Genomic DNA, 12,034 nt, shown 5'->3' on the forward strand with positions numbered 1-12,034 from the left:
TCCGGAGTCCAATTTGGAGCCTTGGACACTAGTCCTGCAGGGAATCGTGTGAACATGACTCAGCCCAAGTCTGAGTCGTGGCAACGGCATTAGGAGTACTAAGTATCAGTCATTGTCGACCGTCGACCGTGCCTCGCGCCAATTTGGCGCGGCAAAATCGTGCTCGTCACCGGCAGCGACGTTGACCCACATTTCGCTCTCAAAAAAATTACAGACTTGCTAGTTTTGTAGCGGACATCCTGTACTCTGCATGTGTGAAAGCCGAAGGAGATCGAGAGAGTTAGGAGAGCAGAGTACAGAAGTGAAAACAAGTTTTCAGATCCCGGTCATGGACAGTATTGAAGCCTGAGCTAGCTTAAGGGCTTAGCACTCGGCTCAGAGTGAAAGCCGGTCCGAATGCGGACACCAACAGAAGAGAAGATACCACTCAGATCATTTCACGTGAGGACGGCATACGTGGAGATCCGATCAGACAACGAGATGGAATCATAGAGATCTGCAATGGGAAAGAGAACTGCTGCAGAAGATGTTTCGTACCCCGTAAATTGGGCGCACGGTACGATTGCTGACAACATCAGAATCTCTGGTAGATGCTCTTCTCTAACTCGTCTCTTAGAGTCAGAAGCCGTTCATCTCCTAACGGCATGGAGACACTGAGAGATCACTAGATCAGAAAGGATGATTGTACTGATAAGACTAGTCAGACTCACACTTGAGCGAAAACTACCATCTGCGTTATGACGGAATGAGCGAGTTGAACAGTGAAGTAAATCTCATGGGACTGCCCACTTACGACAATGCCCTTCGTAGAATCGGCCATCCAATGCGTGTTCGCACCTCCTAAGGGAGGAACATAGCCAGCATGACCATGATTAGAGTCTGTCTATTTTCGAAGTATCAACTGGCTAGCTTACCGAACCAGGTCGCCGTGCCCTCGCCTCTGCCAGTGGGAGACCCCTTAGGCATTAACAGACCACTCAGCCCCCATTGCTTTTCAACGCCTGGAGAAAATATGTGCTCTGAGATCAAACTTGGACGATCGAGCCAAAGAACTTGTTCTGGGGTCAACTGTCCAGCGAACATATCTCTGACTGTCTCGGATTCCAAAATACGCTTTCCGGTGATCGCTATTTGCATGGAATCCGTGCCTGGTTAGTGTGCAATCCAGGCGAGAGGAGGATATATAGTAAAAAGAAGACTTACGGTGAACACCACCATTGATGAGGGGGAGCAATGCTTGAGCGAAGTCTGGCGCAGTAGCGTACAAGCCCGAACCGCCACAATGATCGATAACATTGTCCGAGTAAAATTTCGCTCGAGCATTCACGCGTCCATCTGGCCAGCGGAAGTGAGAAGCGGCCATGCGAGAGTGCTGATCCTCCGTCAGCTCGAAGCTAAGAACGCCCATATGAGTGTTCAGTCACGATTGGACACGGAGGTGAAAGGAGATGACCGACGTGATGTCGCGAACGCCAGACGGCTCAAGAATGTGTTCAGCCATAAAGTCTCCTAGCCTCCGGCCTGTGACAGATTCGACAACACGGCCGGCCCACTCCATAGATCCCTACTCAGTAATGACATAATCAGCGTTCGCGTAGATAGATAAAAACTGAGCAAGAACGCACACCATATTCCCACTTCTCTCCAGGTTGAAATTTCAAGGGTCCGCCAGCGTGGAATTCCTACAAGTCCGAGATTGTTAGCACTTACGGCTTTCGTAACAGTGGTGACTTTCTGTTCCAAAAGGAGGCGTACCACTTTGGCTTGGGCCCATGGCCCCTTGCCGGTAGCGAGGTCCTCGAGTGCCTCTGGGGATGAAAGTTCACCGGGAGGATAGCCTACACCCGCCGTGTTCGTCATGAGCATTCGGAGGGTTATAGGCTCCGTGCGAGGACTAAATGTATGTTTTCCAGGTTCATCGGTGGGTTGCCGGCTGTCTTGTCATCCGAGGTTAAAACCTCTCACGGCGCAAGATACAGAGGTAACAAGATAAAAAAAAAACGTACACAGGCTGCTTTGCGAGTTCGGGCACATGTTCTAGAATATTTGCATCTAGAGTAACGAGCCCCTGTTCGACGCATTTCATGACGGACATGGCCGTGAAGACCTTCACGCAAGAAGCTACCCAGAACATCTGCAGATAACATGAGCAAGCGTCCCTCGTCCATAGTACATATGCGGATATACTAGCAGTACTCACAGTGTCATCGGTCATAGCTTGAGCACTGTTGACCTCCCTAGTTCCCATGTTCCTTGAATAGATCGTCGACCCGTCCCTATCAAGAGCAATAAATATGGCCCCAGGTATGCCTGTGTCTCCAAACTTAGCCTCGAGGCAGTCGTCGCATTCAGCTGAGCAAACAAGGCTGAGAACCAATATTATAGACGTAGATTGATAGAGAACGACGTACTTTCCAAAGAGCGCAGTGTCTTCTCGTTCATGTTGTTGTTCGGGTCAAAGGCGAATGAATGTCAAGAAACAGCAACTTCTGCGTGCGTTATATACCCCTTGTCAAGGCATTATCAGCTTCGCGGATGTGACGACCGGGGCTATTTGGTCCACTAGGATGGAAAACTTCATCCCAATCCATTGGTCAGCACTTCCGGTGCATAGAGTAGACTTTCCACCAACGATTTCCGCGAGCAAGTCATGCGACACGACTATGGGCAGAGTCCACGACAGGCGGAAGTGGAAGGTCCAATGGTGGTCCATACGGATGGACCAATCAATGGGCAAGCAGAGGTCCAAGATTTCGATGCAAAATCAAAGCTAACCGATGTGTCAGCTGCACAGAGGAGTGCGAGCGAGAAATTATCGCATGGTAGATCAAACGATATGCATAAAATATGAGAGATACCGTATGAAAACTGAACTGAAAACCTGACGCAAAGTTTCACTTGAAGTTTCACGACGAGGGACTCGGAAACGTTGCGGAAACGGCCTGAGCAGCGAACACGCGAACGACTGGCTGACTAATTGAAATTCAAAGCCCGCCAGCTTCCCCACACCGTGACTCCGGCGCCACTCCACCAACTTACGGCTCCTCCCTGCTCCTCCTCGTTAGACTGCTGACCTAAGTACTCTACTACGCGGTAGTCTCCCACAGTCAGATCTATACAACGGGAAGACAGTCGTTCCATTGAGATAACTACGCGGGGGGACGGCTGGCGCGAGTACCCGGGCCTCCTGGTACTACGGGTATGTATCCCTCGCCTCACAGTGATTGCTATGCTATTACTTATGCGCTCATAAGTGCACGCGATTCCAGGTAGAACTTTCGCAGACTTTCGCTTTTCAACGTATAATTAAATGAACTGAGGAAAGCTATATTTCCGGTCAGACATGTGGCTGATTGTGACCATGGACTCGGATTCAAGTTATACCAACATCCCAGCGTTGCTTCGGGTATGCGGCTCGGCCAATCCATCGATATGCCTTCGCTACCTGGAGATGTTCATGCGAAACATGTCTGATCCATGTTCCAGGCACGTACTGGCAACCTCGGTGTGCGCAGCCCCCCCTGCATGCTACCCATTTGTCCCTTACGATGTCTAAAACTGATCCTCGCTCACCGAGGCCCTCACTAGTGGAGACACCCTTCTTACGTCTGACCGTTGTCGGCTGGAAATCGCATTCTCAATCAATTGGATTATATGATGGTCGGTTGCCTATAAGTTCAACTCTGCCTCGACCGCCCAGGACCCGACGCACTAATTAGTGATCCCTCCTCTCAACACATTTATCCACTCCACGAAGCAACGATGACCTCTATACAAGTGGCACGCCAACTCTTGGCCCATATGGGTGAATCTCTCGATGTCATTGAGCAAACTTGCGCCGCCAATGGAACGAAGCTGCCTGAGTTGAATGAGCCGTTCTCTCCACCAACCGAAGCGTTCAGGGCGGACCCGAAAGTCGCAGAGGCCGCCAACATCGCCAGTGCTGCAGCCGTTCACCTCGCCGCTATCCTCACACCTCCTCAAGTTACCCTTTATCATTTTGCCGGCGGCGTGCGTTCTTCCAATCTCCATCGCATCTTCATTGTGAGTCAAACACTCTTACGTGTGTTATACAGCATTTTAGGGCTGCGGCCATTCGTGCTTGCCTTGAGTGTAAGTTAGGTCTACTATCTGCGCCCCTCCCCTTGCACTTAGCGATGACGACTGCACAGCAAACATAACCGAAATTCTACGCGAAGCTGGACCTGAGGCAAGTAATCGTATTGATCTAGGGCGGATTAGTACTCAACATGCGGATTTCTTAGGGATTGCACGTCAAGGACATCGCGGCAAAGAATGGCCAGGATCCTCTCAAACTCGGTGAGGGGTCATATTATTGGTGCTGAGTCGTCATTTGGGAGCTTACTGGATTTGTTTATCCAGGCCGTTTCCTCCGTTTCCTGGCCACGAACCATGTATACCGAGAGGTATCACCGGACGTGTTTACAAACACACGCATTTCCAGTATGCTCGACACATTGAAGCCCAGCACAGAGATTATCGCAAAGTATGTCTTGCACTCAGACCTGCATGTTTACCACAGTGCTGACCGCTCGTGATAATAGGCCCGAATCCAAGCATATCGGGACTTTTGGATTTCCCGCCTTTCTTTCGCACCAGTGAGTTTGAGATACTATATAGTCTACGAGCTTTCCTCCCTGACCACGACTCGTAGCCTCGATGAAGCATTCAAGGCGGCTGCATGGTCGTGGGAGGTACTGGAGGATCCGAAAACGAGAAAATCCGGAGATCCCCACGCATCTCCATTTTCTCGTGCTCTCAACACTGACCAGACACTCTGGGAGTTTTATGAGAGACCGGAAGAATCATTCCGTCACCAGCGTTTTTCTATTGGTATGCACGGGGTTCAGGCGCTCCAGCCTCCCGATTCCATTCTTGGTGGTAAGAAAGTCAATATCATCTGTAATGAATAGCGAGCTGATTTCTTGTGTAAAGCCTTCAACTGGAAGAGCCTTCCGGCGGAGTCCCTAGTGGTCGACGTCGGAGGTGGCATTGGAACGTCGTCCATGTCGCTCGCCACTCATTTCCCTCAGCTCAATATTGTCGTTCAGGACCTTCCTAGTGTCATCGAGGAAGGCAGAACTGTGCGTTCCTCTCGTGTTGTTATCATTTGGTAATCAATCTCACAGTACTGTTTGTGTGAAGATATGGGCGGAGAAGCACCCAGACGCCATCAAGTCGGGTCGTGTACAACTCGAGGGTAAGTCGATCCGTTGTCCCTGATCTTTTGATGGACGTCCTCTTGAACACCTTTCGCTGCCAGCACACGACTTTTTCAAGCCACAGCCTCACAACGACGCGTCCGTGTTCCTCCTCAAGATTATCATTCACGATTGGTCCGACGAGTTCTGCGTCAAATTGCTCGCCCGTCTCAGGGAGGCCGCCACGAAGGACACGGTTCTCTTGCTTATCGAGAGCATCATGCCGTTCGCGTGCCACGATAGCCAGGGAGATGATAATTACGAAATCCCAGGCGCAGTACCTCACGAGGCCCCTGCCCCACTGCTCGCAAACTACGGCCATACCAACCTGATGGGATATAACGCCGATATCGATGTGTGCATTTCCCCTCCCTTTGAGATAAGACATACGCTGATTTGCTGGTAACCCGTAGATGTTCTTGCTGTTTAACTCGCAGGAGAGAACGATCCGCCATTTCAATGATCTTCTGCGTGGCTGCGGGTGGAAGGTCATTAGAGTGAATCGCCACGAGGGTGGGGACAGCACATTTTTGCAGGCGATTGAAGCGGTACCCTTTTAAGCCTAAGCGCCGTCGAGCGAGTATTTCAGCTCTTTCGTGATGGATTTCAAACTTCGAGTCCGTCAGGTGTCCGTATATAATGCCATAAACGTCTGCGCTTGACTGAGTTCGATATTCTATGTATATAATCGACGTTGTATCCCATTTCGTTTTCAAGGCGTATTTATTCTCGTGCATATCCCACCTAAGACCTGTTTTCCGTTTAGCAGAGTCATAGGTGGGCGTGTGGCCCATATATATCCAAGAAATGACTTATATTACTACCCTGCTCACGGTCTGTTGTGACCTTGAAGTTGGATAGTTGATTCTTACAGATCGCGGATATTTGAATGCACACGCAGCGTCAATGAAACCTCCTTTTGCAACAATTCCTCCTTACACATTTACAACCTCCACTCCATCATTTCACACTCCCCATTGATTTCCCGCCCCACGTCTTAACTCCACTAAGGGCAGGGGAATGATCCAGTGAGCGGCGGGTTGCAGCCGTTGGGGGCATCAGGCCAGCAGAGTCCATCCCCTTCGCAGTAGCAGTAGTTGCCTATGCCATTGTCGGGGTCCGCCCTAGAATTCGAGAAGACGAGTGAGCGATACATCGCAGAGTGCGAAGAAGTAAGGACGTACTGGTTGTAGCAAGGACCGAGTTGCGCGAGCGTGACTCCAGTGGTGAGAGCAAGGACGGCAAGGAGAGGAGCAAAGAACTTCATCGTTGTGTCTCTGTTGGATGAGAAGGGCGTGAGCTTCAATGCCGGAGTACGTAGGGAGGGGGGCGAGGGCTTCCTTGCTGACGACGGTGATACCTACCTCTGTATGTGGATATGGTCTGAGAAGGTGATTTGAGAGCTGGTTGAGGAATATTCTGAGACTTCAAAACGGCACCCTTTTTATATGTGGTCCAAGCAGGCATTGAGCGCTCGTCGGCACACGGCATAGAAACCCGTGATTATACTACCAGCATCATCGTTCAAACGACGGCCACATACCCCGCAACGGCTGCAGCTATGGCATCGTCTAGAAACGCCAGAGATGACGCCCTAGGCGACCGTAGGCCGTTGTTCCATGATCTGGTGGCTCGAAAGTAATGTATCATTGAGGCATGAACGGAGGTATCTCAAAGATGTTGGGATGTCTCTACGCTCAGGCAGCACAGAGAGAATACATACAATAGGATCGAACGTGCTGGCCTATCGGATGCCCAATGCCGATAATTATCAATGGAAGCATCAAAGGAAGAGAGATTGCAGCTCTGGCGTCCTCTTCAACACATACAACACCTCCTTTGGATGGTTTCCGAACTTTCCGGTGGAGAAACTGCAGTGTAGTTGTGGAGAATCAACGAGCACGGTCAGCTTCGTTGTGATGATTGTGATGCGACTAATATCAAAGGAGAGGTCAAGACGAACGAAAACAGACTGAATACAAGAGATGCGATGCACTCCCTCCCTCCAAGTGACCAGCGCGAGCGCTGAAGGATCCACCGTGATATCTGATTCGCACTGCTTGAGTTTATAGAGAATGATAGAGATCGACATATGATGGGGTGTCGGTCGGTTCTGGCGTGCATGACCAGACTATCGAGCAAGTGAACATACCTGTGCCGTGTACTGCGTGTTTGCTCATCCCATGGCCAGTAAACCCAGCGCCGATGCCCTATTTCATCCAAAAAATCAGCGGGTATGGAGTAAAGGATACCTCACCAGGTCGCAGCGCCCTCTCCGCGTCGGATACACCTATAGATAGTAGCAACATATACCCTCGGAAGAGTTTCATTGGCTCAAGGAGGTCTGAAACACCGTCAATGCATGGTCACTTGAACCGAATTCAGCATCTCCTAGATGCAGCGAGAGTCAATGGCACGAACAACAAAATAACGAGAAATGCAATGTATCCATCGATGGATCAAAGATGCGAACAGCACCCTGTGGAGTTTTTGTCACTGCCATGCTCTGCTTGATCGTGAACGAATCCAGCGTGACCGATACAATACAGACTCTGCGTCCGATGCAGCCAAAACGACATTGCGGGTTATCCGTGTCTATCAGCCCCAGTGTCAAATACGGACAGAATGAACCCTGTGCTCCTAGAGAATGACCGCGTCAAAGCCGACTCTTCGATATCGTCCGCTTCTCATCTTCATCTGCAGTCGTTCCCGTGTCCGGACCTGACTTTGGGGTTTGAAGACGTTGAAGACCTTCATAGACGATGGCCTCCCATTTACTCCGAACGGAGATGATGCGGGCGTCTTCTTGCGGGATGCTACGAGGGATAAGCCAAATCAATGCAATGAGGTTAGACTCGGACGGTACAATGTCATGGTGAAGCCAAGGCGTACATCTGAGCAAAGAGGACCATCTACATCGAAAGGAAGAAGCGGTCAGATCAGACACACAGAGCTCGACCAGAACAGAGGTATCAAGGATGTGTTCGGCTGCCATCAACGTTGCAGCGTTGTTCCGCCAAAACACGGAGAAGCGCTGCAGTTCTTGAGCCTCCCGATGGCTCACGCGTGCAGCGTTTCTGGCAGCCGAACGCGCCCTAATATAACATGAACTTGCAAACGCACCACGACGCCCTTCTCCGGATCCGCCATCCAATGCGTGTTCGCAACACCTACCAACCGCACGCACCGATTAGCTCGCCCAAACCCTCACAAAACCAACAACAAAAACGCACCACTCCAAGTAAAACACCCCTTCCCCCTCCCCGTCCGCAATCCTTGCGACATAATCATCCCTCCCAACCCCCACTGCTTCTCCACACCCGGCGCGAGCGGTTTACCCCGATTGACTGGTGTAGGCATATCGAGCCATTTCGCTTGGGAGGGCGTGAGTTGGGGGCTGAGCATCGAGTGGATCGTTGAGGGGTGAAGGACTTGGTTTTCCGTTACCGCTGTTTAGCGTTTAGTTCGTTGGAGGGGTAATTGGACGAGTGGATCAACAACAAAGCGCGCCAATTTGGGGGGCGTAGGGAAGGGTGGGGAGACGTTACACGTACGGTGTTTCCCTTCATTGATGAACAATAAAAGCACACTCGCAAAATCCCGCGCAGTCGCAAACGCACCCGCACCTCCCAAGTGGTCGACCACGTCGTCCATTATAATTTTCCCGCGGGCTGTTACGGAACCGTCGCGCCATCGAAAATGTGCGCCTGCGAGTCGGGAGCGTTGGTCGGGAGTGAGATCGAACCTGTGGTCAAGTGAGTGTAGTTGAGTAAGAGGATAATGGCAAGGAAGGCGAGGAGGGACGGAGAGGTAACATAAGACGAGACGAACGTGATCCCACTAACGCCACAAGGCTCGCATATATATTTATTCAAATAATCGCCAAGACGCATCCCCGAAAGAACCTCGACGAGCTCGCCCGCCCAATCAATCGCGCCCTACCATTGACATCAACCGTTCCCGTCGTCAGTGCCAAGAGTCCGTGAGTGATGATCGAGTGAAAGTGAACACACCGAGTATTCCCATTTCTCTCCTGGCTGACTGAGCAGAGGGCCACCATAATGCGTCCTCTAAAGGTCAACAAGCAAACGCATGACCATCAGCAATCCGTAGCAGACATTTTGGAGAATAAGTCTTCGTGGAGACTTACCCTCTCAGCAACCATATACGGCTCCCTACTCGTCGATATGGTCTTCGCCACTTCCGGGGAGACGCCGAAGCCAGGGTAACCCGTCCCCGCCGTCATCGTCAAAAGATGTCTGAGTGTGATAGGCACTTTGCGAGGGATGTAAGTCGGTTGGCCTGTGGATGTGTTCTGGCGGCTATAGATGAAGGACTAATGAGATACGTGAAGTCACATCCTCGGGCCGATGAGAGTCAAGCGACATGATATCTGAGACGAGGGCTGAGCGTGAGAGGCCTACACGGGTTGTTTCGCGAGCTCAGGTAAATACGGAGTTGCATCCTCGTCCAACGTGATGAGCCCTTGCTCCACGCACTTCATAGCACAAAGGGAAGTGAGGATCTTCGAGCACGATGCCAGCCAAAAGACCTGCGGTTGTGAAATTCACAAGTTAGTAAGGTCGTCATCGACGTAAATATGGCTTTCATGCGTCGTCGAGTATGAAGAGACGCGAAGAAGGAAGGATACATTGAGAAAAGGAGAGAATGATCATGGAGAAAAAATCGCCTACGGTATCTTCCGTCATAACCTCAGACATACCCTTCTCCCTCACACCAAACGAAGATTCATAGATCGTGCTCCCATCGCGCGAGAGGGCGAGGAAGTTCGCGCCTGGAGTATTATTGGCGGGGATGAGGGTTGAGAGGAGGGTGTCGGTTTTATCTGGACGAGGGAAAGTGGTGAAGATTTGGACGATAAGTACGGCCGGCAGGAAGCAGTGGGATGGATGTGAGGATGATGATGCGGGTGGTATACCTTTGATTGAAGCGAACGGAGATTCAGTCATGGCGCCTCAAGTTCACTGGCTAGAATAGTCAAAAGTCGGCAAGGCTAAAGATGCTAAAGCTCGAGTTCAGTAGTCGAGTTCCTATTCAGAGCTAGCCAGTATGTGCAGCAACCTGCGAAGTCAAGAATATCGGCCTAGTGCAATAGTGCTGCCCAGGACTCAGTACAAGTAATTGTTAGTCGCAGAGAGGATATGCAGTCCACGACGATTATTCTCATGTTCAAGTCGAAGGGGTCATGCGGTGAAGGACGAGAACAAAGACCGGCAACTTGTTTACCGGCTTTGCTGGTCAATTGTGGATCATATTTTGACCATATGTGTGTCGCATTTTGGCTCAAAATCCCGTTTTGTCAGCAGATCGGCACCCAATAGACCCTGTGCCACTCGCCGCCACAATCACTTGCTCTGCTCTCACATCCACCTCCAATTTGACCCGATCTCTCTCTATACTCTACTACAGGAGCGCTCTTACATCACAATGGGAAAACTAAACATAGCGCACCACAAATCGTACCATCCCTACCGTCAAGATAACATCGCCCGAGTCAGGCGTGATGAAGAAGAGGCGAGACGGAAAGGTGTAGAGGAGGAAGATAGGGCGTTATTGGCTGTACGTTCACTTCCTCCTTACTTAAACATCTAATCTTATTGATCTCGGTTGTTCACGGTGTGATGCGAATTGGTTGGCGATGTATAGGACTCCGAGTCACGCTTGGATGCGCTGCGCCAGCGGGTCGAATCGACTGGCGAAGAGAATACACATAGAGACGACGACGAAGCTGCCGCGGGACCATCAAGACCACCAACACTGGCTAATGAAGAAGTACCCATTTCTTCTTCGTTGTCGAATTCGTCGAGTAGACATATAAACTTGTTTGAGGATCTGGAGCAGGTACGCCTTCACAACCTCACCACACCATCCCAGCACTCTGACTGACATGAAATCCATGCGTTCATGTTTTTCTTATGATTTAGCAATCTGCGGTTCTCGCCGCCCGTGCGTCGAAGAAGGGACCGGTCGTGACGGCGGAGGACAGAGGCTTCGCGCTCGCGCCTACGAAGAAAGATCTGAATCCGTGGTACTCTTCCAAGGGATCGAGGGAGGCTGACCGTGATGTAGCGGACGATGAAGATTGTAGAGAGAGGAAGAAGGGCGATGACCGACGGTGGGTTGCTTTCTCAGCCTCGTTATCTATATAATATGTTTGCTGAGGCCGACCTCGTATCGTACAGACGCCGCGACCAAGCGCGCAAATCAGCGCACGACCCGCTCGCGTCTATACCCCGCCATCTCCTGAATTCTACCTCTCACCCATCGTCGTCCTCGTCCTCTTCACGTCCCTCAAAATATCCGCCACGGCTTTCGACAGCCTCCACCTCCTCACACGACCGCACAATGCCACCACCCCCTGCACCCCCACCAGCACACACAGTTGAAGCCCGTCTTACTCGCGAATCATCCGAACGCGCACGGGCTCAAGAATTACTTCGTCGGAAACAAAAAGAGAGGGAGAGGGAGATGATGAGTAATTCGAGCGTTACTGGGACACCGAGTACGGTGCATGGTGGGACGAGCGATATGTATAATCGGGAGGAGGTGGAGGAGGCGAGGAGACATAAGTTTGGTGGGCGTGAGGGGCACGGAGAAAGGAGGGATGGGTGGAAGGAGAAAGGGTGGGATGATGATATGAGGGATGGGAGGAGGGATGTGAAGGCTGCGGGTGGGAGGAGCGTGGATGGAGGTGGGAGGCGTTCTTGGGATAGGAGATGAGGGTTCTGGACGTTCGATATGTGTGAGTATATTTATATGTCATATTTATCTGTACGCATATTGTTGTAATA

At 51.0% G+C, this 12,034-nt stretch overlaps 5 protein-coding genes across 5 annotated transcripts; 2 read left to right on the forward strand and 3 right to left on the reverse strand.

Moving 5' to 3' along the window:
• Positions 1 to 522: 522 nt before the first annotated feature.
• Positions 523 to 2,442, reverse strand: STEHIDRAFT_165199 (beta-lactamase/transpeptidase-like protein; the record flags this gene model as incomplete). Its single annotated transcript, XM_007299518.1, has 11 exons — positions 523 to 653; positions 711 to 730; positions 794 to 840; positions 915 to 1,127; positions 1,204 to 1,394; positions 1,458 to 1,564; positions 1,626 to 1,682; positions 1,756 to 1,933; positions 2,007 to 2,134; positions 2,201 to 2,352; positions 2,412 to 2,442. The coding sequence occupies 11 exons, from the start codon at positions 2,440 to 2,442 to the stop codon at positions 575 to 577; spliced, it is 1,203 nt and encodes a 400-aa protein (XP_007299580.1). The 3' UTR covers positions 523 to 574.
• A 1,320-nt stretch (positions 2,443 to 3,762) lies between these two features.
• Positions 3,763 to 5,782, forward strand: STEHIDRAFT_127781 (S-adenosyl-L-methionine-dependent methyltransferase; the record flags this gene model as incomplete). The annotated part of the gene is made up of 11 exons (XM_007299519.1): positions 3,763 to 4,011; positions 4,077 to 4,113; positions 4,173 to 4,210; positions 4,266 to 4,320; positions 4,384 to 4,507; positions 4,566 to 4,619; positions 4,676 to 4,902; positions 4,957 to 5,105; positions 5,167 to 5,221; positions 5,285 to 5,577; positions 5,636 to 5,782. 11 exons carry the CDS (start codon positions 3,763 to 3,765, stop codon positions 5,780 to 5,782), a joined length of 1,428 nt encoding a protein of 475 aa, XP_007299581.1.
• Positions 5,783 to 6,228: 446 nt separating this feature from the next.
• On the reverse strand, positions 6,229 to 6,489 carry STEHIDRAFT_152362 (uncharacterized protein; the record flags this gene model as incomplete). The annotated part of the gene is made up of 2 exons (XM_007299520.1): positions 6,229 to 6,346; positions 6,407 to 6,489. The coding sequence occupies 2 exons, from the start codon at positions 6,487 to 6,489 to the stop codon at positions 6,229 to 6,231; spliced, it is 201 nt and encodes a 66-aa protein (XP_007299582.1).
• A 1,227-nt stretch (positions 6,490 to 7,716) lies between these two features.
• Positions 7,717 to 10,424, reverse strand: STEHIDRAFT_72250 (beta-lactamase/transpeptidase-like protein). Its single transcript, XM_007299357.1, has 11 exons — positions 10,162 to 10,424; positions 9,917 to 10,068; positions 9,647 to 9,774; positions 9,373 to 9,544; positions 9,236 to 9,292; positions 9,054 to 9,160; positions 8,777 to 8,967; positions 8,456 to 8,671; positions 8,346 to 8,392; positions 8,115 to 8,134; positions 7,717 to 8,038 (listed from the first exon to the last, which is right to left on the reverse strand). The coding sequence occupies exons 1-11, from the start codon at positions 10,190 to 10,192 to the stop codon at positions 7,879 to 7,881; spliced, it is 1,281 nt and encodes a 426-aa protein (XP_007299419.1). The 5' UTR covers positions 10,193 to 10,424; the 3' UTR covers positions 7,717 to 7,878.
• Positions 10,425 to 10,613: 189 nt separating this feature from the next.
• Positions 10,614 to 11,963, forward strand: STEHIDRAFT_165201 (uncharacterized protein; the record flags this gene model as incomplete). Its single annotated transcript, XM_007299522.1, has 4 exons — positions 10,614 to 10,802; positions 10,890 to 11,084; positions 11,168 to 11,358; positions 11,426 to 11,963. Exons 1-4 carry the CDS (start codon positions 10,671 to 10,673, stop codon positions 11,961 to 11,963), a joined length of 1,056 nt encoding a protein of 351 aa, XP_007299584.1. The 5' UTR covers positions 10,614 to 10,670.
• Between the last annotated feature and the right edge of the window lie 71 nt (positions 11,964 to 12,034).

The sequence above is a fragment of the Stereum hirsutum genome (genome assembly GCF_000264905.1).
Source record: "Stereum hirsutum FP-91666 SS1 unplaced genomic scaffold STEHIscaffold_2, whole genome shotgun sequence".
NCBI classification, from domain to species: domain Eukaryota; kingdom Fungi; phylum Basidiomycota; class Agaricomycetes; order Russulales; family Stereaceae; genus Stereum; species Stereum hirsutum.

Bases quoted from the DNA above. Each gene is read 5' to 3' on its own strand.
- STEHIDRAFT_72250 (XM_007299357.1), bottom strand. From the start codon at position 10,192: ATGACTGAATCTCCGTTCGCTTCAATCAAAG. The intron at 8,968-9,053 runs GTTCGTCTCGTC...ACTTGACCACAG, and splicing joins TGTGGCGTTAGTGGGATCAC to GTTCGATCTCACTCCCGACC. The intron at 8,039-8,114 runs GTACGCCTTGGC...TATCCCTCGTAG, and splicing joins ATGGTCCTCTTTGCTCAGAT to CATCCCGCAAGAAGACGCCC.